The sequence below is a fragment of the Myotis myotis genome, unplaced genomic scaffold, assembly GCF_014108235.1.
Source record: "Myotis myotis isolate mMyoMyo1 unplaced genomic scaffold, mMyoMyo1.p scaffold_m19_p_2, whole genome shotgun sequence".
Taxonomy (NCBI): Eukaryota; Metazoa; Chordata; class Mammalia; order Chiroptera; family Vespertilionidae; genus Myotis; species Myotis myotis.
The window spans coordinates 11270806-11294157 of record NW_023416324.1 but is presented as its reverse complement, the minus strand read 5'-3'; the positions used below and the strand labels follow the sequence as shown (position 1 = coordinate 11294157).

At 36.0% G+C, this 23352-nt stretch overlaps 1 protein-coding gene across 15 annotated transcripts in view; it reads left to right on the top strand.

Moving 5' to 3' along the window:
* EIF4G3 (eukaryotic translation initiation factor 4 gamma 3) overlaps nucleotides 1-23352 on the top strand; it is a 293349-nt gene that overhangs the window by 164517 nt on the left and 105480 nt on the right. For 11 of the 15 annotated variants that reach the window (XM_036352006.1, XM_036352013.1, XM_036352012.1 and 8 more), the window contains 3 exons: nucleotides 2359-2481; nucleotides 13720-13828; nucleotides 21769-22608. In XM_036352006.1, coding sequence (XP_036207899.1) covers nucleotides 2359-2481; nucleotides 13720-13828; nucleotides 21769-22608 — 1072 coding nt within the window. Of the gene's footprint in view, nucleotides 1-2358; nucleotides 2482-13719; nucleotides 13829-21768; nucleotides 22609-22703; nucleotides 22843-23352 lie in introns of those variants that run through there. The other 4 variants (XM_036352015.1, XM_036352009.1, XM_036352003.1 and 1 more) reach the window with 2 other exon arrangements.

The window sequence follows — 23352 nt, the reverse complement described above, 5'->3', positions numbered from 1 at the left end:
ATATCCTTACCACTAGATTTAGGGAATTTGTTATGGGCATTTAACTAGAAGTTGCAAATAGCATTTGCTTATTATCAGTTTTCAACAGGCACCAAGCTAGGTATGCTAAGTGACAGCATGCCCTCTAGCTTCAGAATTGGGAGGGTTTAGTCTGCTAAGGTCTCACTAAATGGGAGGAATTTGAGGTCAGTTCTCATATCCTGATTGTCCTTTAACTGTAGTCCTAGTCATCTCTACATTCAAGTATGAACTGATTGGAAAAAATAGCACAAGATAAAATGAGCAAAATGTTAACGTCCACAAGAAAAATCTTTCCTGTGGAAGATATTTATTTTAAGAAACAGAAAGCAGGATTTAGAAAATGTATTTTAATTGTTTTTAGTAAGTTATAGGGGCTTTGCCTCTGTCTAGTAAGGCAGGCCCAAGAGAATTAGAGTGCAGTCATAAAATGTACATTGCATAAAGGAATGTGAAGGGATTAGTTAAAGAACATATATGCATAGCCTATGGACACAGACAAATAGTGTGGGATGGGCAAAGGGAGGGGACTGGGTAGAGGTGGGCAAAGGGGAGGAAATGGGGGAACATCTGCAACAGTGTCAACAATAAAAATTTTAAATTAAAAAGAAAAGAAAAATGTGAATGCATGCTTAAGAAAAGAATTCACATTGCAGAACATTTTGTAGAAGAGTGGCATGTCATCAGATCACTCAAATGGGTGATGTTTATGAGCGACTCCGCCATTCACACGGTTAAGACAGATGGACGTGGTATCATAGCAGTATTCTTGAAAATACTCATTTAATAAAGAGTAGTGAAGGTCAAAACTTTGATTCTTTATTATCAGAAACAAATTACTTGTGCACACATCCTAATAAACAGGACATGCCTGTGTATCATGACACTAAAGTTGAGAAACTGTGGTTTGGAAATGTTGAAACAGCATAGTAGATGCTGGACTTGAAGAATACTTTCAGAATACAGGAAAAATAATAAAGGAGACAGTGAAACTGGAGGACAGTAATAGTAGTTGTTACTGAAGAAGAAAGTAGAACAGATGTATTAGAAGTGATACTTAAAACTGTATTTGAAACAAGCTTTCAAACCTGAAAGATATAGCTGATATTCATAATCTTACTGAAGAAACTACTTCCAAAAAAGCTTTGAGATTCAGATGGTTTTATTAGTGATTTTTTTGAAATTTTCAATAAGCCAGGGCCACCGTCATTAAGCACTGGAGGTAATGACAAATCTGTATGTCTTAGCAATGTCCCAGGATGGAAGAGCTACACCCAGGTACTCCAACTCTATTGTAGAACCAGTGTCCACTGACATCTATATAAGCATAAGTAGCCTTTCAAAAAATTAAAACAAGAAGGCCAAACATATTGTTCTGCATTTTTCCTCTTTTCACCTATCAGTACATCTTGATGTTCATTCCATATCAGTACATGTAGGTCACTCTCATTTTTTCAACTGGCTATTTGGTATTTAACTAAAAGGAAATGGCATAATTTCTTAACTACTGTGTTCTTCATCAGCTCGGGCTCCTCCCCAGCCACGTGCCGCTTTGTTCACTACTACGTCCCCCGAGGGGTCCCGGAGTGGTCCTAGATTGTGAGAGGGCGCAGGCCAGGCTGAGGGACCCCACCGGTGCACATATCTGTGCACTGGGCCTCTAGTACATATGTAAGGTTATCTATAACATAAATTCCTATTTCTGAGTCCTTGGGTATGTACATTTTTCATTTTGTTAGAGAACCATTTCGCAGTGGTTCTCAATCTTCTGGCCCTTAATACAGTTCCTCATGTTGTGACCCAACCATAAAATTATTTTCGTTGCTACTTCATAACTGTAATGTTGCTACTGTTATGAATTGTAATGTAAATATCTGATATGCAGGATGGTCTTAGGTGACCCCTGTGAAAGGGTCGTTCGACCGCCAAAGGGGTCGCGACCCACAGGTTGAGAACCGCTGATTTAAAGCCTTTAAAACTTTGTTGTGCAGAGTAAATTCCATAATTTAAAACTATTTTATGGATCTTATCTTTTTTAACATTACTCATTTGGCACTGCTTACAAGATAAATGTTAATACTTTGCTTATTTGGCCTAGAAATTCAGCCAACTAAGTCTCCTTTAGTTTGTTATTTAATGAGTTCATGTCAGAGCTAATGGCTTAAATTTTTCTGAATGGCCCCATATAGTTCTGTGGTTTAAATAAAATCAAATGTGGTAATTATCAACTTTGATATTTCACCAGTTTTCCAGTTTTGCACCTTTAATACATTATATGCCTATAAATCTACTACAGAGATACCCCATCTGTAAATATGATGTCTTATTGTAATCTTATAGATAAGAATTAGGGATCCAAACCAGGGAGGTAAAGACATAACAGAAGAGATTATGTCTGGAGGTGGCAGCAGAAATCCTACTCCACCCATTGGGAGACCCACATCCACACCTACTCCTCCCCAGGTAAGTTGGAGTGAGCCATGATGGATGATGGTATGTATGTGTTCATTAACCTCAACTGAATTCTTTTTTTTTTTCTATAGCTGCTTTCTGTACTTTCCATTTCCATCAGTTGTCTCATAGCCTCGAATATCTAAATGATATTTAAACATCATTATTTCTTTTTACAAATATTGTTTCTCTTTACAAATATTTATACAGTAATTACAAATTTTTATTAATAATGTTTTTGTGTATTGTCTTCACACTCAGAGCATAGCTGCTGCCACTTTTCCTAATGATACTAAAAAGGAGCTGCGTTTAAACTTCATCATTAAATGAGTATTTTGTTTTAAATATGGAGCCTTAGGAATTAAATGGTGCATACTACATTAATGCAAACTGTAAGGTTGAAAACTTAAACATTTGTACTGAACAGTATTGTTTGAGATGATTATCTGTGTTACTCAGAGCATAGTTAGATGTATTATAGGCACATCTCTTACCTATTAGTTCTACATAAATGCGATTCTTGAGTGGAGAATGTCTTTTTTAATTATTTACAGAGGTTATTAGTAAATTATGTTAGTTCAAGCACCTTTTTGTTCCTGTTGCAGAAGTGGCTATCATGGTCTTAAGAGTTCACTGTCTTGCTGTTAGAAATCAAGACATCTTAGGAAGAGCTGGAGTTTATTAAACTTCAGTAGAGAATGGAATCCCCCAACTTTAACAGGATTTTGTTTTCCTCACTGGGTTACTAATAAATTTTGTTAAAACCATTCAGAGGACATGCGTGATTTTCAGATCTTCAGAATATCTAAAGTGAAAGCCCAGCATGTAAAACATAAAACCAAAGTTATTAGGAGTAAGAGGCTGCTTGCTTCCCCATCTTGTGGTTGGGTAGTGAGGTGAGGTATTCCTCAGAGCCCAGCTTACTAAAAAGTGATATGGATAATCAAATGTAATGTATTAAGAATGATAGACTATTAACTTTAGTAGTATAGGTTTTAAATGTTCTTGAAAATGTTCTTAATAATTAAATTCGTGAATATATGGAATTAAGCAAAAAACAAATAAACCAAAAAACCACTTCATAGACCCAGACAAAAATATGATGGTTACCAAAGGAAAAGTTAGTGTTTGCGGGGGGGATATATATTGATGGAAGGAGACTTGATTTGGGGTGGTGAACACTCAATATACAGAGGATGTATTAATAGAATTGTATACCTGAAACCTATATAATTTTATTATCCAGTGTCACCCCAGTAATTTCCATAAAAAAGAATAAATAAAATGCCATCTTCACGGGGGGAGGGCAATGCAGGGAGGACAAATACCTGTCCGTGTTAAAGATCCTTGAAAATCTGTGAATTTTTAGTAAGTCTAACACTTGGGCCTTTGTGTGATGATATGTTTTGCTTATAAATGATGGTAGTCTCTGCCTGACATTTGTCTTAGTCTTCCATCATCTAAGTAAGTGTAATATATAACCATCTAGATATGTGAATTGTAAGGTCATATTAATATTTGTTAATAGGACTTTTAACCATTTCCCATTATTTCTCCAGGGATATTTCAAGTCTGGAATGATCAAGGTGGTCTTATATTTAATGTTGTCTATGGAAGTAAACATGGGACAAGCAGCATTTACACATTTAAATTATCTACTTATGTTCTCTGTTAGGTAGGGGCGTACTATAGCAAAAATTTAGCATTGGTTATTCAGGGCAGTTAAATTTTAATCTGTATTTTTCCACATTTATTAAAATATTGTTACTGTTAAGCCTTATAGTTGGCAACCTTTTGTTGATTTCTATTTAAATTTTCAATTTGAACATGTGTTAGTATATCGTGCATTTTAATTCCCTGTGGGTTGGTATGTTTTTCTGTTATCCCTCTGTCCTTAGCCACAGAAATTCTTTTGCTCTTTATCTTTCCCCAGTGACCACAGGCCTGAATACAAGTATATGTGTTTGTGTAATTATAAAGCACAGTAAATGTATATTTTATTTGATAAAGGCCATCAGTCAATGATTATAATGTTGGTAGTAATTTTTGAGGTGTGATGTTGTCATGAAGTGTCCATTTATTTTATTAATTAACTTGCAATTTAATCCAGTTACCAATCTGTTGTCTTTCCAAATGCATGAAATTCATAAAATGAACAAAGAGCTTTTTAACTGACACATACACACTAGAAATATTTCCAGAAATTCATCAAGAGTGGTGCATATAGAGTAATAGAAGGATAATCCCTGGTTACTAAGAGAGGTGGTCATTACTGCCTGATTATTATATTGTGTAAAAATGTTAACTCAGTCTTTCAAAAGATGCTAGAAATCTCTATTTATGTAAAAAATCTACAAGTTTTAAATGTTGGCTACCAGTTCTACTAACAAATAGCACTGTGGAAGCCAAAAGGTTTACACAAAGGGTTTAAACCCAAAACCAATTGGGTTTAACTTAATAACTGCTAGTTTACCAATTTTGGCCTAAATATAATTAATTAGTAAGACTGCAAAAGAGACAACCCTCTGCATCAGAATTTGAATAGTAAATACTGTATTGCTTTTGGCATTCTGGATAACCTGCTTTGAGCCATAATACATATACTGTGAGTAACAAAGCCTTTCCCTGTCATTGAGGTTGTTGCAGTCTCTTTAAGGAAGACAGAGGACACTTACTAGTATATAACTGGTCCTCCTATGAAGTATACTAGTATGCAGAGAATTATTAAAGCACCAAGTTGACAAATGGAACAGAGTTGCAGCACAGACTCAAATACGTGTGTTGGATCACAGAAACAGTAATGGTGGTATAGGTGAGGTAGCACAGGGGAGAGGTTAAAAGCTTTGGCTTAGAATCAGACATACTTCGTTTCAGGTCCCAGTCCTACTACTTAATTGTGTAACTTTAGCTAAGTTACTTAATATTCCAGAGTCTTAGCTTCTACATTTTATTTTTTTTATTTTTTTTTATTTTTTAGCTTCCACATTTTAAAAAATGAGGAAAATAAAAGCTGTCATATACAGTTATTATAAGGATTAAATGAGATCAAATACTTTAAATTGCTTAAGCTAAGGGCATAATGAGCACTCAAACATTACCTATTTCAGTATTGCAATTATTGTTATTTTAGGAGGCACAGAGAATGACTGGAAGTCTGGAAGCTTCATAGCAGAGATGCCATTTGATCTGAGTTCCCAGATTGGTATTCACCACATGGACAGAGAGAGGGTATTAGGCAGAGGGACATCATATGCAAAAGCACATGGAAACTTATCATTTCAGGTGATAAATTAGAAAGTCAGTTGAAAGAGGGGATGCCAATTACAGAAATATTCAGCAATTGGTTACTAAGTAGGGATTATAAGAGTGACCATATAATTCATCATCTAAATTTGGACTACTTTAGAAATTAATGGGAATGCTATTTATCATTTTGCTGGGATAACAGACGTAAAGCTGTATTATCCAGGTAAACAGGGATGCATGGTTCCCCTAGAAGTAAGAGAGAGAGAGGGGTCAGAGGTGACTCTTCAAGCTTAGATGCCTAGATTTATAGAGTGACACACAGCAGGGAGTATACTCAGGATGTTTGAAGAAGTGGATGATGAGTTTGATTTTGGCAAGCATGCAAGCTAAGAAGAGTTAATTGAGGGAAACTGCATTGGGTATATGTGAGGAAACAGATTTTTGCTGCTCTGCTGCTGCTTTGCCCTAAAGATTTTGAAATTGTCCGGTTTTCTGTAGGTTTTAAAATGAGCTATAGAGTAACTCCTGGAGATTTTATATCTCAAATATATTAAAAATATACATACTGTGTATGTATACATGTGCCTATAACAGTGATGGCGAACCTATGACACGTGTCAGAGGTGACACGCGAACTCATTTTTTTGGTTGATTTTTCTTTGTTAAATGGCATTTAAATATATAAAATAAATATCAAAAATATAAGTCTTTGTTTTACTATGGTTGCAAATATCAAAAAATTTCTATAGGTGACACAGCACCAGAGTTAATTTAGGGTATTTCAAAATGCTGACACGCCAAGCTCAAAAGGTTTGCCATCACTGGCCTATAAAGATGATCACAGACAGTGGTTGATGCCTAGATGGACATCATAGAGTTCTAGAACACTTCCTGCTGGTCTCCACTCTGTCACTGAGATTTAAAACCTTGGACCAGAACATCAAACTCTTTAAACCCCTATGTTTTCATTTGTATAATGTGATTGTACTCTGTAATCTCAGAGTTCCCTTTTAGCTCTTAAATATCAAAGTGAGAAAGAAGGGGAAATTTTTGTTTACTTTTTATCAGCATAAAAATCTCTCAGTTATATATCTGTTGTTAGCATTTAGGCACAAAGAATATTTCTAAATTAAGAAATGTGCTAGCTGCCTGAAAGTTGTCATGGAACCCTGTAGGGTAAAAATAAGTACATGATGCCAAAGCTTCCAAAATTGTCTGCTTCCAAAGGCATGGTGTTGTACATAAAATCACTTAATTTTTTTCATGAACTATCTACCTTTCTTCCTCTCCCTACTCCCTTTTGTTCTTTTTTCTTTCCTGTTAAGATTCTTTTCTGTTAAGAATTACTCTGATAGTGAAGCAGTTATAACTTGGGAGAATGTCCTCTGCCATAGGGTGCAGGGGCAGAGAAAAGGTTGGAAACTCTTGATTGCTGGCACATCTTAGGAAAGTTATAGCTTCTCCTGTCATTTGGGAAAATTCAAAGTCAGCAGGTTACTGAGATTTTTGAAGAGCTTCTTATAAATTTGACACCTGGAAACCTTAAAGAATTATAGAGTAGGGTTGTTGATTTCATCAGGCCTGTCTCCAAAAGGGTATTGTCTTGAATTTTTAATAAAACTAATGTTCTCCAGCTTCAGTACCTGTAGAAATTTTCTTAAACAAGAAAACAAAATTTGACTTAAGTTTGCTTTTGAGATACTTTATCTCCTTTTGGAAGCCAGGGGAGTGAGTTTGTTTTAAGTTGTTTTGGCATTCCAATAATGATCCACTTATGAGAATTAATAACATTAAATTTTATTGTATTTTAAATGATTCTTTGTTTTTACTTGAACTACGTTTTTTCATAAATCTTCAACAAATTTTGTGAAAGCCTTTGCTATTATGCATTAAAGTGCTATTATTAAATATAATGGTATTATTTTACCTTAGATACTCTAAGTCTGAATCCTAATTATAAAGAAAGTGTGACTCAAATTTTTGCATGGACAGCAAAATTTCTCTCTTACCACTTACTACCAGTCTTACATTGAACATTGCAGCTTGTAATCATCTTGTAACCATGATTATAGTTGTAGGGGGTCACAAGTATTGTAAGAGATCTCAAGAAACTATCATATTCAGTCTTTTATCTATTGTTGAAAATGTATTTTTAGAATTAAATGGAATGAGTTTTGTATGTTTAAAAATCATAAATCTTCATTGGAAAATAAGAGTAGTAAAGAAAGAAATTGTAATCCTAAATCTTACTGAGAGTTAATCATTTTTACTAGTTGGTGAATAACCCTCAGACAATTTTTAGTACATATATGCATATATCCATATCCATATCTATTTAATGTATTTGGGTTTATGCCATTTTACTAGTGTAACTACCTTTCTTTTTTCTATGATCATGCAGAAGTGTTCATGTTTGACTATAGGTATTATAATTTTTAAGACTACATGATATGTCTTCATTTGGAAGTACTCTATTTAATTGATGGGTATTACTTTTCTTTCCTATTTATCACTAATATAAACAATACTGTGGCAAACAACTTTACCTATTTTGGGGTTATGGTGTTGTAACCTACCCTCCAGAAATGTACCAGTTAATCTACCACTAGCAGTAGACAAAAATACCCCTTTCCTTACATATTGCTTATTTGATAGATATTTTAAAAATCCCATTTAATTTTTATTTATTGACTTGTGGAGTTAAGAATTTTGATGTTTACTGGTTATTTGTGTATATGTATCAGTTATCTATTCATGTCTTTTGTACACATCTCATTTGGGGAGACTATTTTTTTTCTGAGTTGATTATTTTCTGATTTATAAGCATTCTTTACATTTATAAGTATGTTAAAGAAATCTCTTTGACATGCCAGTTGCTCAGATCATAAGATGAGATGTCATTTTTAAATCCTCTTTATGTTACTTTCTATAACCATTATATCTGCAAGTCCTATCCGACTCATTCTTTACCACCTTCACTGCTATTGTACTCTAAGCCACTTTGACCTCTCCCCTGGACAACAGTAACTTCCTTACTCATCTCCTTGCTTCTGTCTTACCTCTCCTCTGTCTATTCTTTTTTTAAAAAATTTTTATTGTGGCATAGTTGACATATAACATTATTTTAGCTTCATGCATACAAAATGATTTGATAGACTTCTGTATATTGCAAAATGATCACCAGAATAAGTCTAGTTAATATCCATTAACCATACACAGTTACAAAAAGTTTCTTTTGAAAGTTTCTTTTCTTTTGATATCTACTCTCTTAGCTTCTTTTAAATATGCAATGTAATACTATTAAATACTAGAGGCCTGGTGCACAAAATTTGTGCACTTGGGGCGGGTGCGGTGTTCCTCCGCCCGGCCTGTGCCTTCTAGTAGTTTGGGAGCCCTCAAGGGATGTCCGACTGATGGCTTAGACCCAAGTGGGCCTAAACCCAAGCGGGCCTAAGCTGTCAGTCGGACATCCTTAGCACTGCTGCAGAGGCAGGAGAAGCACCTGCCACCGCTGCTGCACTCACCAGCCCCAGCCGTGAGCCCAGCTTCTGGCTGAGTGGCGCTTCTCCTGTGGGAGCACACTGACCACCAGGGGGCAGCTTCTGTGTCGAGCATCTGCCCCCTGGTGGTCAGTGCATGTCATAGTGACCTTTCATTCTGCCATTCAGTCGATTTGCATATTAGCCTTTTATTATATAGGATAGTTATCATACTGTATATTACATCCTCATGACCTGTTTATTTTATAACTGGAAATTTGTGCCTTTAAACTTTTTTTTTACCCATTTCACCCACCTGCCTCTGGCAACCACCAATCTATTCTTGACTGTGAGCTTAGTTTTGTTTGTTTGTTTTTAAGATTCTTCATATAAGTGAGACCATACAATCTTTGTTTGACTTATTTCAGTCAGTGTAATGCCCTTTAGGTTCATCCATGTTGTCACAAATGTCAAGATTCGTTCTTTTTATGGCTGAGCAATATTATATGTATATGGTTTATCCTTTAAAATGTTTTCCTTGATAGAATATAAGCTCCATGAAGCCAAGGATTTTTGTCTGTTTTAGTTACCAGTGGGTTCTCAATATTTTGTACATGGTAAACACCAGGGGGAAACACATGCACACCTTTCTAATGAATGAACTGGGAGAATTCTCTCCCACTTAGTAAAGAAGCATGTTTTGGTCCTTTTTTCTGGAGTCATTTATTGTTATTTTACTTCTCAATCCTCACAATGTTTCTCAGTGGGTGCTGTGCTTGGTTGTTCTCAGGATTTATATGTTAAAGAACAGGTATTTGTTCAAGGATTATTTAAAGTCATTGAATAGCACTTTGAAAAATCAATTAGAGTCAGCTCATTGTATGCATGGGCAGAGTCAACCAACTATAGTTTGAAAATATTTAGAAAAAAATGTTATAATTGTTGCTGACATGTACTGTGTGTTTAGGCCTATGATGGTTGTGTCTGAACTGAACATGTACACTATTTTCTTGTCGTTATTCTATAAACAATACAGTGTGACAACTGTTTGCATAGCATTTACATTGCAGTACTATTATAAGTAATCTAGAGATGATGTAAAATATGCAGGTGGACGTATGTAGGTTTTATGCAAATACCACATCACTTTATATAAGGCATTTGAGCATCCCCAGATTTTGGTATTCATGGGGCTCCTAGAACCAATCCCCATTGTCTGCCATATACCTAAAATAATGAAATGTGATATATTCAAATAGCTTCTTAAGATAACAATAAATTATATCAGAGTTTTGCTAATATTTGTATACTATTTGGAGTCTCTGGCTTTCTTTCAGTAAATTATAGGAGTTAGCAAACATTTTCTGTAAAAGACCAGGTAGTAAATATTTTCAGCTTTGCAGCCATAGTTTCTTTAATTGCTGTCATTGTAGCATGAAAGAGGCCATATACGATATGTAAATGAATGGCTGTTTCAATAAAACTTTATTTATGGGCACTATAGTTTAAGTTTCCTGTAATTTTCATGTGTCAATTAATACTGTTCTTTTGATTTTTTCACCAACTATTTAAAAATGTAAAAAGTTCTTGTTTCATGGGCAGTTGAAAAGCAGATATGTGTTCCCTGGACCATGGTTTGGTGACTCCCTATCTATAATTACCTCCGTATTTACGCATCCAACATTAAAGTAGATAGTAAGGAAGTTGGTCTCTGAGTAGAAACTGTATAGGCTATATAAAGGCAAATGGATTTTAAATTGTACAAAGAATACTTAAGGACAGTTCAAGATTTTGTTGCCTGTTTCACCTGTTGATAAACATTCTGTTTAAAACATTAATTCCTACAGTGAGCCCAAATCTACCATTATCCCTTAAGGCCAGTACTTCAAATTTAATATATAAATCTTTAACAGAATAGATTCTCAAGTAGAATTCATAAAGGAAATTCATTTCTTGGATATTATCAGATATCTAATATCTTGGCATACTTTTAAGTTCCTTTATCAAAATGAGAATTGGTTTTTATTTTTCTGCCAATCAGACCTTTTAACTCTGACTTCCTGGTCATCTTTATTGGCTTATTTTATATTTTGATACCAATTGCCCTTCCAGAATCATTTTTATCAATTTTTATATCCTCCAATAATGAAAATGACTAAAGTGTAGTGATTTTGAAATCCCTTAAAATATTCTCAGCAGTGTAGATCATATAACCCCAATTCTCTAGCTACCCAAAAGCTTCATTTCCTTATAGGGGTCAAAATTCATATGGTATTAGATGTTATTTTTTTTTATGTGATGTTTTGAGTCACAATATCCAGTGTGTTTCCTGATTTTTCTGATTTATCAGTTAGTTTAAATAAGCCATGATTATTTGTGCTTTGGAAAGATGAGGAACTCCTTTGTAACAGACTATAGATATTAGGAGTAACAGACTATAGTTATTAGGAGAGAAGAATTGAAATTAGAGGTTAAGATAAAGTTTGAGATTATCATAAATTAAAAAGACTCTAAAACAAGATTAAAGTATTGAATTATATATCATGTTAATGTGCTATATTTTTTTGGTACTATCAGAGGCTTAGAAAATGTTAAAGTTCAAATGATTTTTAGTTCCTTTTCATTTTACAGTTAAGGAAACTGAAGTTCTTTTCTAGCATTTTTCGGCTATATAGCTATGTACTTGATGCCTGAATTTTGAACTGTGATTTAACCATGTTATCTCATTCCTTCCTTATAAATGCTTTATGCATAAAATCTTCCCAGGACTTTGTTAATTTAAAAATGTCTGTGCAGTTGCCTCTTTAATATGATTGAAGGTGTTTTTAATCTTAGATTGGAAAAGCTCTCCGATCTTTATGTATAGGTATCATGATCCTTTTATTGTCTTAAACATGTGACTTTATCTATGGATGTTATTTTGGTGACCTACTTTTAGCAATTACCCTTTTTTTGAGGGGGGGGTATTAATTTCCTAGGCAATTGGAGTAGTTAATAGTATCTTCCTTTCAGGTAAATGACACATTTTACAGTTCTTTTTTTCTTGGGATGTGGATAACTGTTTAATAAATGCTAAGTAACGGAATCTTTCCATTGTTCTGGAGCTATTTTCAGCCATAGAATTGAACTAAGTTTGTATTTTCATGAAGCCTTTCTAATTTTTGAATTTTAGTAATACAGCCACCCCCCCACCCCCACCCCTCCACTGGAACTAAAGATTCAAAGAAAATTAATCATGGCTCTACTGTTCATTTATTTGGCCATGATTCAAAGTGAAACAGTAACTTCATTTTTTACACGTGGAAATATAATTTTAGCAGTCCATTTAGAAGTAATTGTGGAATATAAGCAGTTTCATAATCTCATGAATAGGTGAAATAAGAATTTCCCCTGTAATAAAATAAATGATATGTCTAAACTGAAATATTTTATTTTATATTCCCACTATATGTGAGACTTAACTGACTTGAAAATGTTTTTATGAACTCTCACTTTTAAGTGTCCCTGTCCCCCCCCAAATCATCTATACCTAAATCCCACCTATCCAAAAAATCTAAAACAAAACAAAAAGAAAATCAGAATTATGCAGGGAGCTCTGCTCTGATAGCACTGATGGAATTCGATGTCAGAGGCTGTGTCTATCAAAAACTTGACTTTAGATCTCCGAGGAGAGACACTGCTTTGTTTTGTGGCTTTTGTAACCTTCCAATCCAGAACAAATACCTGCCTGGAATGTGATGTAGAATGACTGTCCGTGTCCTTTTCTTGTTTAATTCTTGTTCCCTCTAAGTTGAACAATGGCTGCAATTTTTTCAACCTACTCTGCTAAGATTTTGGTAGGCACTTTTTATTTCAATATACTAGCTGAGTGAAAATAAAAATATCCGCTAAGATATTTTTAGTCTGATTTCTGACTGTGAAAAGATATTATCCTTGACTCAGAAGCTAAAGACATTTTAAAGGTGAAAGTTCCTTTAGACACTTTGCAAGTTGCATTTATCTATGTGATAATATGGACAAATGACAAGGATCACCCCTCAGTATTGTTTTCTTGAACCAGTAACTGGTTTTAAAACCCATCGTGCTTTGTCCTGCTTTTGGCAGATGAGTTACTTTGCTATGTAGTTTATAAGTGAAGTTGACCAAAACCCCTTTGGTCTTTGACTGGGAGGCTGTGACCTTTCAGATGTGACCTCTATTGTTAGGTTGAAAGTCTCTTTCTCCTTAGAAGGAACACTACTGAATGCATTGTACTAATGATTGTTGTGCTGTCTTCTCTTGCTGTGGCTAATAGTAATCATCTCTTTTCCTTTCCCTTTCCTGCTGCCTCTTTCCTTCCCCATCTTCCCATATACTTTTTGAATTTATTAAACTGGCCTATATATTTTTTCCTTGCTTTCCTTTTTTTTTTTTAATTTTGTGATCTCCTGTTCCACTTTGTCTTCCCCACTTGGCTTGGGTTCCATATTGCTAGTTTTTATGTTCGCACGCTCATTATCACCCTTTTTTGTACTTCAAATCCCAGCAGCTGCCCAGCCAGGTCCCCGAGCACAGCCCTGTGGTTTATGGGACTGTGGAGAGCGCTCATCTTGCTGCCAGCACCCCTGTCACTGCAGCTAGCGACCAGAAGCAAGGTTTGTGTATGACTGTTTTCCTCCCTCTTATCTTTACTCTCTTTTTATAGTAATACGCTTTCCTTAGCATTTAAGAGTGAGAGTAAAACATTTAAGGATTATTTAGATACCCACTTTTAAAAAAAGCTTTAAGTTTGAGAATCACAGTGTTCAACATCTAAGAAATTAAAGTAGGGGTCATTAGTAAAATTTTTTCTACATTAATCTTAATGCCTCGATGTCAGTATATATTTATAAAAGCTTAACTGCCTTAAATTTTTCTGCAACAAGGTTGGGAGAATAAATCAAAGCATGTATTGCTTTATAAGAAGAACAGTTTTATTGATGTATTCAGTATGTTCCTGTGTGTCCTGCCATTCTAAAAACAATATTTCTTCTTAGAAGTTTGGCTTGTATGGCCTTAGTTGGGGATAGTATTGGTTCAAACACTGACTTCATCATGCACTAGCTGTTTGGTCTCACTGGTCATTATGAGTGTGTCTTAGTTCCGTCACCTATAGAATGGAATAAAGAAGACCTACCTCACAGGGTTGTTGTGGGGACAAGCCTAGCATCTGAAATGGGCTTAAATTACAGCCATAACTACTGACACAGGAATCATCCTAAGGCCTCTGTACCTATTGACTTTGAACGTGGAGTGCCAGATGTTTGTGGAAATAAATAAATCCCCTTGGATTTATAATAGAAAACATTAAGGGAAATCTCACTCCAGAAAGTGGGATATTACAGTCTCTCTTTGATGCCTCATTGGGTTTAGGTTGACTTTAGCTAAAATAAGTTCTGTGTTATATTTGTTTTATAAGATCATTTTAGCCCACAAGATAGATAACCTGGCATGCTTCTAAAAGTTGCACTGTCAAATACTTCTTTCAGCATTGTTCCAATTAGAGACTCCTGCATACTTACAGCTAAATTTTTTTTTTTAATATATTTTATTGATTTTCCACAGAGAGGAAGGGAGAGAGATAGAGAGTTAGAAACATCAATGAGAGAGAAACATCGACCAGCTGCCTCCTGCACATCCCCTACTGGGGACGTGCCTGCAACCCAGGTACATGCCCCCGACCGGAATCGAACCTGGGACCCTTCAGTCCGCAGGCCGACGCTCTATCCACTGAGCCAAACCGGTTTCGGCTAAAGCGAAATTTTTAAATGTTAAAGTAATTCACCGTGCAGGAGTGTGATTCATAGGTATTGAGGAAAGCCACTTCCTAGTCCCAATGATAATTCAGTTTTCAGTCAAAATTTAGAATGCTTTCAGTCTGAGTGGAGAATAATTTTCAGATTATTCCCTTCCATACTACTTCTTTACTTTTGCAGTTATAATCCTTTTGCTAGTTAGAATTATTCTAAACATACTGAATACTTACTATGCAAAAAAGCCTTTAAATATATCCTCTATGCAGACTCTCTCCATAGCTGGGCCATGCTAAAGAGTTCATAATATTCCTTGATGATGATAGCTCTGACCTGCTAAGATTTAGTTGTTAAATCAGTGATGGCGAACCTATGACACGTGTCAGAGGTGACACGCGAACTCATTTTTTTTTGGTTGATTTTTCTTTGTTAAATGGCATTTAAATATATAAAATAAATATCAAAAATATAAGTCTTTGTTTTACTATGGTTGCAAATATCAAAAAATTTCTATATGTGACACGGCACCAGAGTTAATTTAGGGTATTTCAAAATGCTGACACGCCGAGCTCAAAAGGTTCACCATCATTTTGTTAGACACTTGCATTTTGTGTCATATAGCCCTTGATTTTCAGAAGGAAGAATGCAGAATTCTTGGTTTCCTCTGTTTTTTATGCTTTGTGGAAATTTGAATAATAAAAACCAACGTTTTTAGTTGACATATGATATAGATATGGGTGAACTGGAAAATATTTCAGGTTACCTTGATGAAAGGAAAAACACTTTCATTTCAAGTACATAGAGCTGATAAATAATTCTTTGGGACTACTACTGTCTTCCTCTTAATGTCAACTATCTTTCAGAAAACTCAGTGGTAGCTATAATTTTCTATTTGAAAATCCAACAATAGCTTGCCAATATATAGAATAGTTTTTGAAGAAGTATTTTTTATTACTTATTTATTTTTAATATTTTAATTTATTTTTGATAGAGAGAGGAAGGGGAAAGGAGAGAGAAAGAGAGAGAGAAACATCCATGTGGGAGGGAAACATCCATCAGCTGCCTCCTATTACATCCCCTACTGGGAAACTAATAGGAAACCTTTCAATACATGGGACAGTGCCCAACCAACTGAGTCACACTGGTCAGAGTTGAAGGAGTATTTTTTAAAAAATATTTTTATTGATTTCAGAGAAAGGGAGAGGGAGAGAGAGATAGAAACATTGATGATGAGAATCATTAATTGGTTGCCTCTTGCATACCCCCTACTGGGGATCGAGCCTCTAACCTGGTGGGCATGTGCCCTTGATGGAATCGAACCTGGGACCCTTCAGTCCACAGGCCGACACTCTTACCCACTGAGCAAAACTGGCTAGGGCGAGGAGTTGTTTATATAATTCAGATAACATTAGAAAGGGGTCATTCTTTTTCTGAAAATAATTTTTTTTTAATACTCCCACGAGGATATGTTTTTGTAAATTTTAGAGAGAGAAACATCAGTGTGAAAGAGTTGCCTCTCAGATGTACCCTGACTGGGACTGAACCTGCAACATAGGTATGCCCTGACCGGGAAATGAACCCATAACCGTTGCATGGGATGATGCTCTAAATAACTGAGCCACCTAGCTTGGGCTTCAGAAAATATTTTTTAAAATTTAAAAATGTCCTTTTGAAATTAAAGTAGGATATTAAATATACTATTTCAAAAATTGGTATATTAGCTCCAAGAATCAATCGATTATGTATTCTGCCATCAGATTGGTTTTTCTATCCAATGGAAATATCATTTCTGAGGGTTTGCCCTGGATAAAATCTACCATGTTAGCCCTGAAGTCTCCAACCATTTTGAGTCACTTCAATACCTCTTTTTTCAGAAACCGTTTTGTTTTCTAAACTGAAAGGCTATGATTTTAGCACTTGCTAACTATATGTCCTTGGACCTATGACTTAATTTCTAAGTCCCTCAGTTTCCCCATCTGTAAAATAGGAACATAATCATGTTTACCCCAGTGGCAGTTGCAAGAATTAAAGAATATTGTGTATTTATGGTATTTGACCCAGTTCCTGGTACATAGTAAGTGCTTATTTGATAAATGTCGGCTGCTATTAAGCTTCTGGTTTTCAGAGTTTTTGACATGAACAGTTAGAGTGATTACATGAAGATCTAAAGACCCAGGAAAAGACCTCAGGTTGTTGTGTAGAGAGAAAGACTATTGATTTTTTTACAGAGAGGACGGGAGAAGGATAGAGAGTTAGAAACATCTATCAGCTGTCTCCTGCACACTCCCTACTGGGGATGTGCCCGCAACCAAGGTACATGCCCTTGACCGAAATTGAACCTGGGACCCTTCAGTCCGCAGGCTGACACTCTATCCACTGAGCCAAACCGGTCAGGAGAAAGACTATTGAATGAATTAAAATTTCAGCTGGTGTTGATTGTATAAAGACAGTTTAAAATCAGCGGTCGCCAACTGGTGGTCCAAGGACCACTGATGGTCCGTGAGATCAGAAAGGTTGGCAACCACTGGTTTTAATGATTGTTGTTTGCTGTTTGGGGGGAAAGTGCATTCAGCCCAGTGTATTGAGGATAATTAAATACAAATAAAAGTTTTCGTGCCTTGGTCTTAGTGCCTTTTGAAAGCATTTGGTGTTGGGTAGGTATTTAGTGAATGGCATTTTGTTGTAATCCGATCACTTGTAAAGCAGTGTAGCTCAATTGAGGTTGTTCTGGCATAAGGACAGGACTATTCTCTGTTAAGTGAGACTGTCCTTCAAATTGCGGGATGCTTAGTATTTTTGGTCTCTGCTCATTAGATGACAGTAGCACCCTCTCAGTCATATAAGGCTCATGACAACCAAAAGGCACTCATCTAGGCAGTTGGTTCCACCACAATATGAGAATAAAAGGGAGTAGTATTTTCTTTCTTTCCTATATGACATTCATTATATTTACTATATGTAATGAGAAAGAAAAAGTATCTTACCTCATTATCAGAGACATTGTTAATAAATGTCCCAGACTTTCACATATGCATATATGTTAGTATTATATATTTTTTATTTGTTTGTTTTTATCCTCACCCAAAGATTTTTTATTGATTTTATAGAGAGAGGAAGTGGGAGAGAGGAAAACATTGATCAGTTGCTTCCCATATGTGCCCAACCTGGGCTCAAACCCGCAACCTAAGTATGTGCCCTTGCTGGGAATCCAACCTACAACCTCTTGGTACACAGGATGATGCTCCAACCATCTGAGCCACCCAGCCAGGGCATTATTATATATTTTTTATTGATTTATTTTTTGTTTTGTTTTTGTTAATCCTCACTCAAGGATATTTTTTCCATTTTTTTTTTTTTTTTTGAGAGAGAGAGAGAGAGAGAGAGAGAGAGAAAGGGGAAGGTGGGGAGGGAGGGAGGGCGAGAGAGAGAGATAGAAACATGAATGGGAGAGACACATCGATTGATTGCCTCCTGCATGCACCCTCTTCCACTCAAACCTACAACCCAATATGTGCCCTTGACTAGGAATCAAACCTGCGACCCTTCAGTGCTAGGGCCAATGCTCTAACCACTGGCAACAGCAGCCAGGGCTATATATTTTTTGTTATCAAATTAGATTTATGCTCTACATACAGTTTTGTTTTATGCTTTTTGTTTTATGCTTTTTTTTAAAAACTTATCTTTTGTTATAAACTTACCATATTATTACATGCTTTTTTAAAAGCCTATTTTAAATCATTAGATACTATGCCATGATATGCCCAGACCATCATTTCTTTATAAATCACTCATTGTTACACATTTAGTCTATTTCTCTTCTTTTTGCTATTATACTGTTGGCCTTAAATATTCCAGATCTCTGTCTCTTTTCACTCTTACATGATCTTTTTTTTTAAAATTCTTAAAAATGGAATTCCCATAAGTTCCTAAAGATGGCCAAATGTTATAAACATTTTTAATGCAGTATATTAGGTTTCAAATAATCTTGGCTCTGCAAAGCATTATCTTAATAATAAAATCTGTGTTCTTTATTTAGATCTACTATATTATACTTTTCAGCTTTCTGTATTACAGGCTGTATTTGTGTGTGTGTGTTTTAAACTTACCGATTGACTTGAAAAAGAGAGAGGAAGGGGGAGAGAGAGACAGAGAGACAGAGAGAGACAGAGAGAGAGAGAGGAGAGGAGAGGAGAGGAGAGGAGAGAGAGAAACATTGATTCATTGTTGCACTTATTTATGCATTCATTGGTTGACCCTTATATGTGCCCTGACCTGGGATCAAACTCACAACTTTGAACTCACAACTTTGGCATATCGGGAAGATGCTCTAATCAGCTGAGCCCCACCAGGGCTTTAATGAATGAATTAAGGAACTTATTATTTCAGAATAAGGAGCTCTCAAAATAACTTTTTGTTTCTAATTTGTTTCATTAATGTTAGATTTTTCTCAGGGGTTTATAGAAGTTTCAGTCCTATGTCTCATTTTGTTTGATTATTGTCACATATTTTATTTCCTATTAATGTGAGAATTATTATTTTCCACTGTTTAATTTACTGCATCTATGTATAAATAGTGTTATTGTGAGTGCTTTCACAATGTTATCCTGTAATCTGGATGCTTGACCCATTCATTAGCAATTATTCCATTGAATTGGAAATTATTTTCATCAGAGATATTTTAATAAATGTTTATTTGTTATATATGTGGCACATATATATTTCTTTGAAATATTTTTGTCTCTTTCCCTGGCAACTTAATCTGAGGAATTTGACAGTGAGAGCCTATTGATCTTTTCTCCATTATAATAAACAGGCAGAGTTCAATTTAAGAAGCACTGACCTTTATGCCCCTAAATTAAAGTGAATTTTAAGTCTAGTAAAAGTAGTTGCAGTGAATAAATTAGCCTTTAACAACCCACTGGTAATATTTATTGTCTGTTTATCTGAGTAACAGAGTGTGTTTTCTTTGATAGACTGGGTTCACCACAATTTATTATAAAGACTCATTTTCAAAGATTTCTGACAGAGAAAGTAAAGTCCTTTTCAGTGTAGATTGTTTTTTATAGGGCTTAAAATTTTTGTTTGCATTTGAAAACATAACTCATGAATATCTGCTTTTCCACTAGAGCCACTAAGGAAGCACAAGGTTAGAAAAAAATTTGAATCTCCTTTGGGTTTCATTCCCACAAGGATGAATCATATCAGCTTATCTAGAATTTTAAAATATGGAAACTCTTATGAATTAGAGTTTCTTACATTTTCTGGTACCTTTATTATAATTATCAATTTATTTCTCTCTTGCTCTTGCTATTCTTTCTGTGTCTATACAGAGACATGCATTTTACATATTATACTAAAATGTTTCAGACATATATGTTAAGTGTTCTTTTTTTATTGGACTTGATTATCTGAATATTAATTGTTTTCTCCTTAAAGAATTTATTTTTACAATGAAGGCACAAGATGAATTTTCAATTTTATGCCTTTAACTTTTGAAAAGTGAAAGTTAAATTAATTTAGAGATGAATTTTTATGTTCAGGAACTTTACTTTGCTGATTGATAATAAATAAACAAGTAATACATGTTCTTTATAAAAATTCCCCAAAGTGTAGAAATATATAGAATAAAAATATCCTATATAATAAAGAAGTGATATGCTAATTGACCATCATGCCCTCACAAGATGGCGGTGCCCACAGCCACAAGATGGTGGCACCCAGTCCCCTCAGCCCCACCAGGGGCCTCGGGTCCTCTTGCACCCACCACTGACAGGCTCAGGCAAGCAGAGCTGGCCAAGGTGCAGGCAAGCCTCTGATGGTGGCTGCCCAGCCGCTCAGGGCCGGCCCGAGGCTCAGGCAAGCCTTGGGTGTCCACTGCCCCGCCACCCAAGGCCAGCCCGAGGCTCAGGTAACCATTGCCAGCTGAGGCTTGCACTGCCGGCAGTGGCAGCAGCAGAGGTGTGATGGGGGTGTCGCCTTCCCCTGATCCCCGGGTCACTTCCCACCCCTGAGGGCTCCCGGACTGTGAAAGGGGCCAGGCCAGGCTGAGGGACTCCCACCTCGCCTCCAGTACATGAATTTTCATGCATCGGGCCTCTAGTCTATTTATAAAAGTTTAAGCTTTGATGTGTACTGACCACCAGGGGGCAGAAGCACAATGCAGGAGCTGCCAAGCTGCAGTCACTTGGCAGCGGCAGTTCTCAGGTGACGCACCCGGAACCAGAGAGGAGGGAGCCCGATTCTGGGGTGTGTCACTCAAGAACCGCCCTCGCAATCTGGGACCCCTCATGGGATGTTGGAGAGCCAGTTTCAGCTCAGTCCCTGCAGGTCAGGCCAAAGGACCCTACCAGTGCACGAATCTGTGCACTGGGCCTCTAGTCAGTCTATAATAATTTAATCTCTATTTGCCCTTGAACTATTGTGCCACTATAGTGTATCCTTGATAGAATTTCTACAGGGAACAAGATACCGTGGAGATGGAAGTTATCGCTATCTTAAGGAAAAGACCCACTCCTATTCCAAGAATGATTTAGCTTCAATTTTAATGAGCCTTTTCTTTGTAATCTTGTCATAATCATTTGATGAATTGATTCTCCTTTTCCAAAATAAACTGTATATGTGATAGTGGATGTAACTAGAAAAAAAATGACAATGTTTTTGAAGTGGTAGATGTCTAATACTTTGGTCTCTCTTCTGCTACCCATGATTTAGGGTAAGAAATGAAAAGAATTGGCCCAAAATAATACAATATAATCTCTGATCCAAGAATTATTCTTAAAACTGTTTTTTTGTTTCTTTCCCAGAGGAGAAGCCAAAACCAGATCCAGTGTTAAAGTCTCCTTCCCCAGTGCTTAGGCTAGTTCTTAGTGGGGAAAAGAAAGAACAACTGGGCCAGATGTGTGAGACTACTGCAGCAGTGTCCATACCAGAGCTTCCTCTGCCTCCATCACCAACTGCTGTTTCTCCAATTGCCCGAAGTTCAATTGCTTCCCCCACTTCTGCTGCTCTTAGTAGCCAGCCAATATTCACCACTACTCTAGATGACAGATGCGACCTCTCCTCCTCAAAAGAAGATACAGTTCCTGTACCCAGCCTCACATCTTGCACAGAAACATCAGGCCCTTCGCAAACTGATGTAATTGATGATGACATATGCAAGAAATCTTGTAGTGTAGCTCCTAATGAGAATCCACTAATTTCTAGTACTAACCTAATTAATGAGATGAATGGAGTTAGTGAAAAATTACCAGCCATGGAGAGCATTGTGGAATTAGTAAAACAGGAGGTGTTGCCATTGACTCTTGAGTTGGAGATTCTGGAAAATCCCCCAGAAGAAATGAAAGTGGAATGTGTTTCAGCTCCCATCACCCCTTCTACAATTCCTTCCTTTTCTCCATCTCCTCCAACTCCTCCTGCTTCTCCTCCTCCCACACAAGTCATTGTTCCTGCTGCTGCCACTGATGTTAGTGCTGCTGGTGCTCCCACTGCAGTCCACAGAGTCTTAGAAGAGGATGAGAGCATAAGAACTTGCTTTAGTGAAGATGTAAAAGAGATTCAGAACAAAACAGAGGTAGAAGCAGATGGGCAAACAGAAGAGATTGTGGAGTCTCAGAACTTAAGTTCAAGAAAGAGCCCTGCCCCAGGTAAGCTATTCTGCCATTAATTATGTGCTTGCTGAACATAAACAAGAAGCAGTATTTGAGTTATTTTTTAATTGGCTACTTTCCTTGACTTCCAGAAACATCAAATGAATGCTGAAATTCCTAGTCTGATATCTTCAATGGTGTATTTATGTTTTAGTGCAGCCTGCACAAGAGTTGCTTGCTCCATTGTATAAAAATGCAAATGAAATTTCAAATATACAAAATGCCTCCAAGGTATATGTCACTCATCGTACATGTGTTTCTTGTTTTTATTTTTTTGCCTTGTTCATATGAATTAGTTCCTCGGTGGTTAATTTTGTTGCTTTGGGGCTGGAAACCAATTAAAACTTTCATGGCCTGTAGTCCCTAATCCCGTCTCCTCAGAATTTTGAAACCCAGTCCATCCTAAACTTAAAGGAACTCCTTTATGCAAGACCTCTTTAATCCTGGATTTAGGAAAATAGCTATCAGAACGTTAAAGGTTTATAACTAGTTCTGAAAAATAAAAGTGCTCTCTTTGATTGACTTGCAGATAAGTTTAATGCTCTTCCACATTTTCTTTTAAAAGTTTTATTTTCTCCTGTAATTATCATTATTATTTTGTCATTAATATTATCAATGCATTGTGTTCTTCCCAATTCAAAATTATTTCTTTTTAATAGACCATCACCTAGGATCTTAGGAACTAATCATTGGGTTTTTAAAATTTAAATCAAAAGTTATCTGAGACTTATCAACCACTCA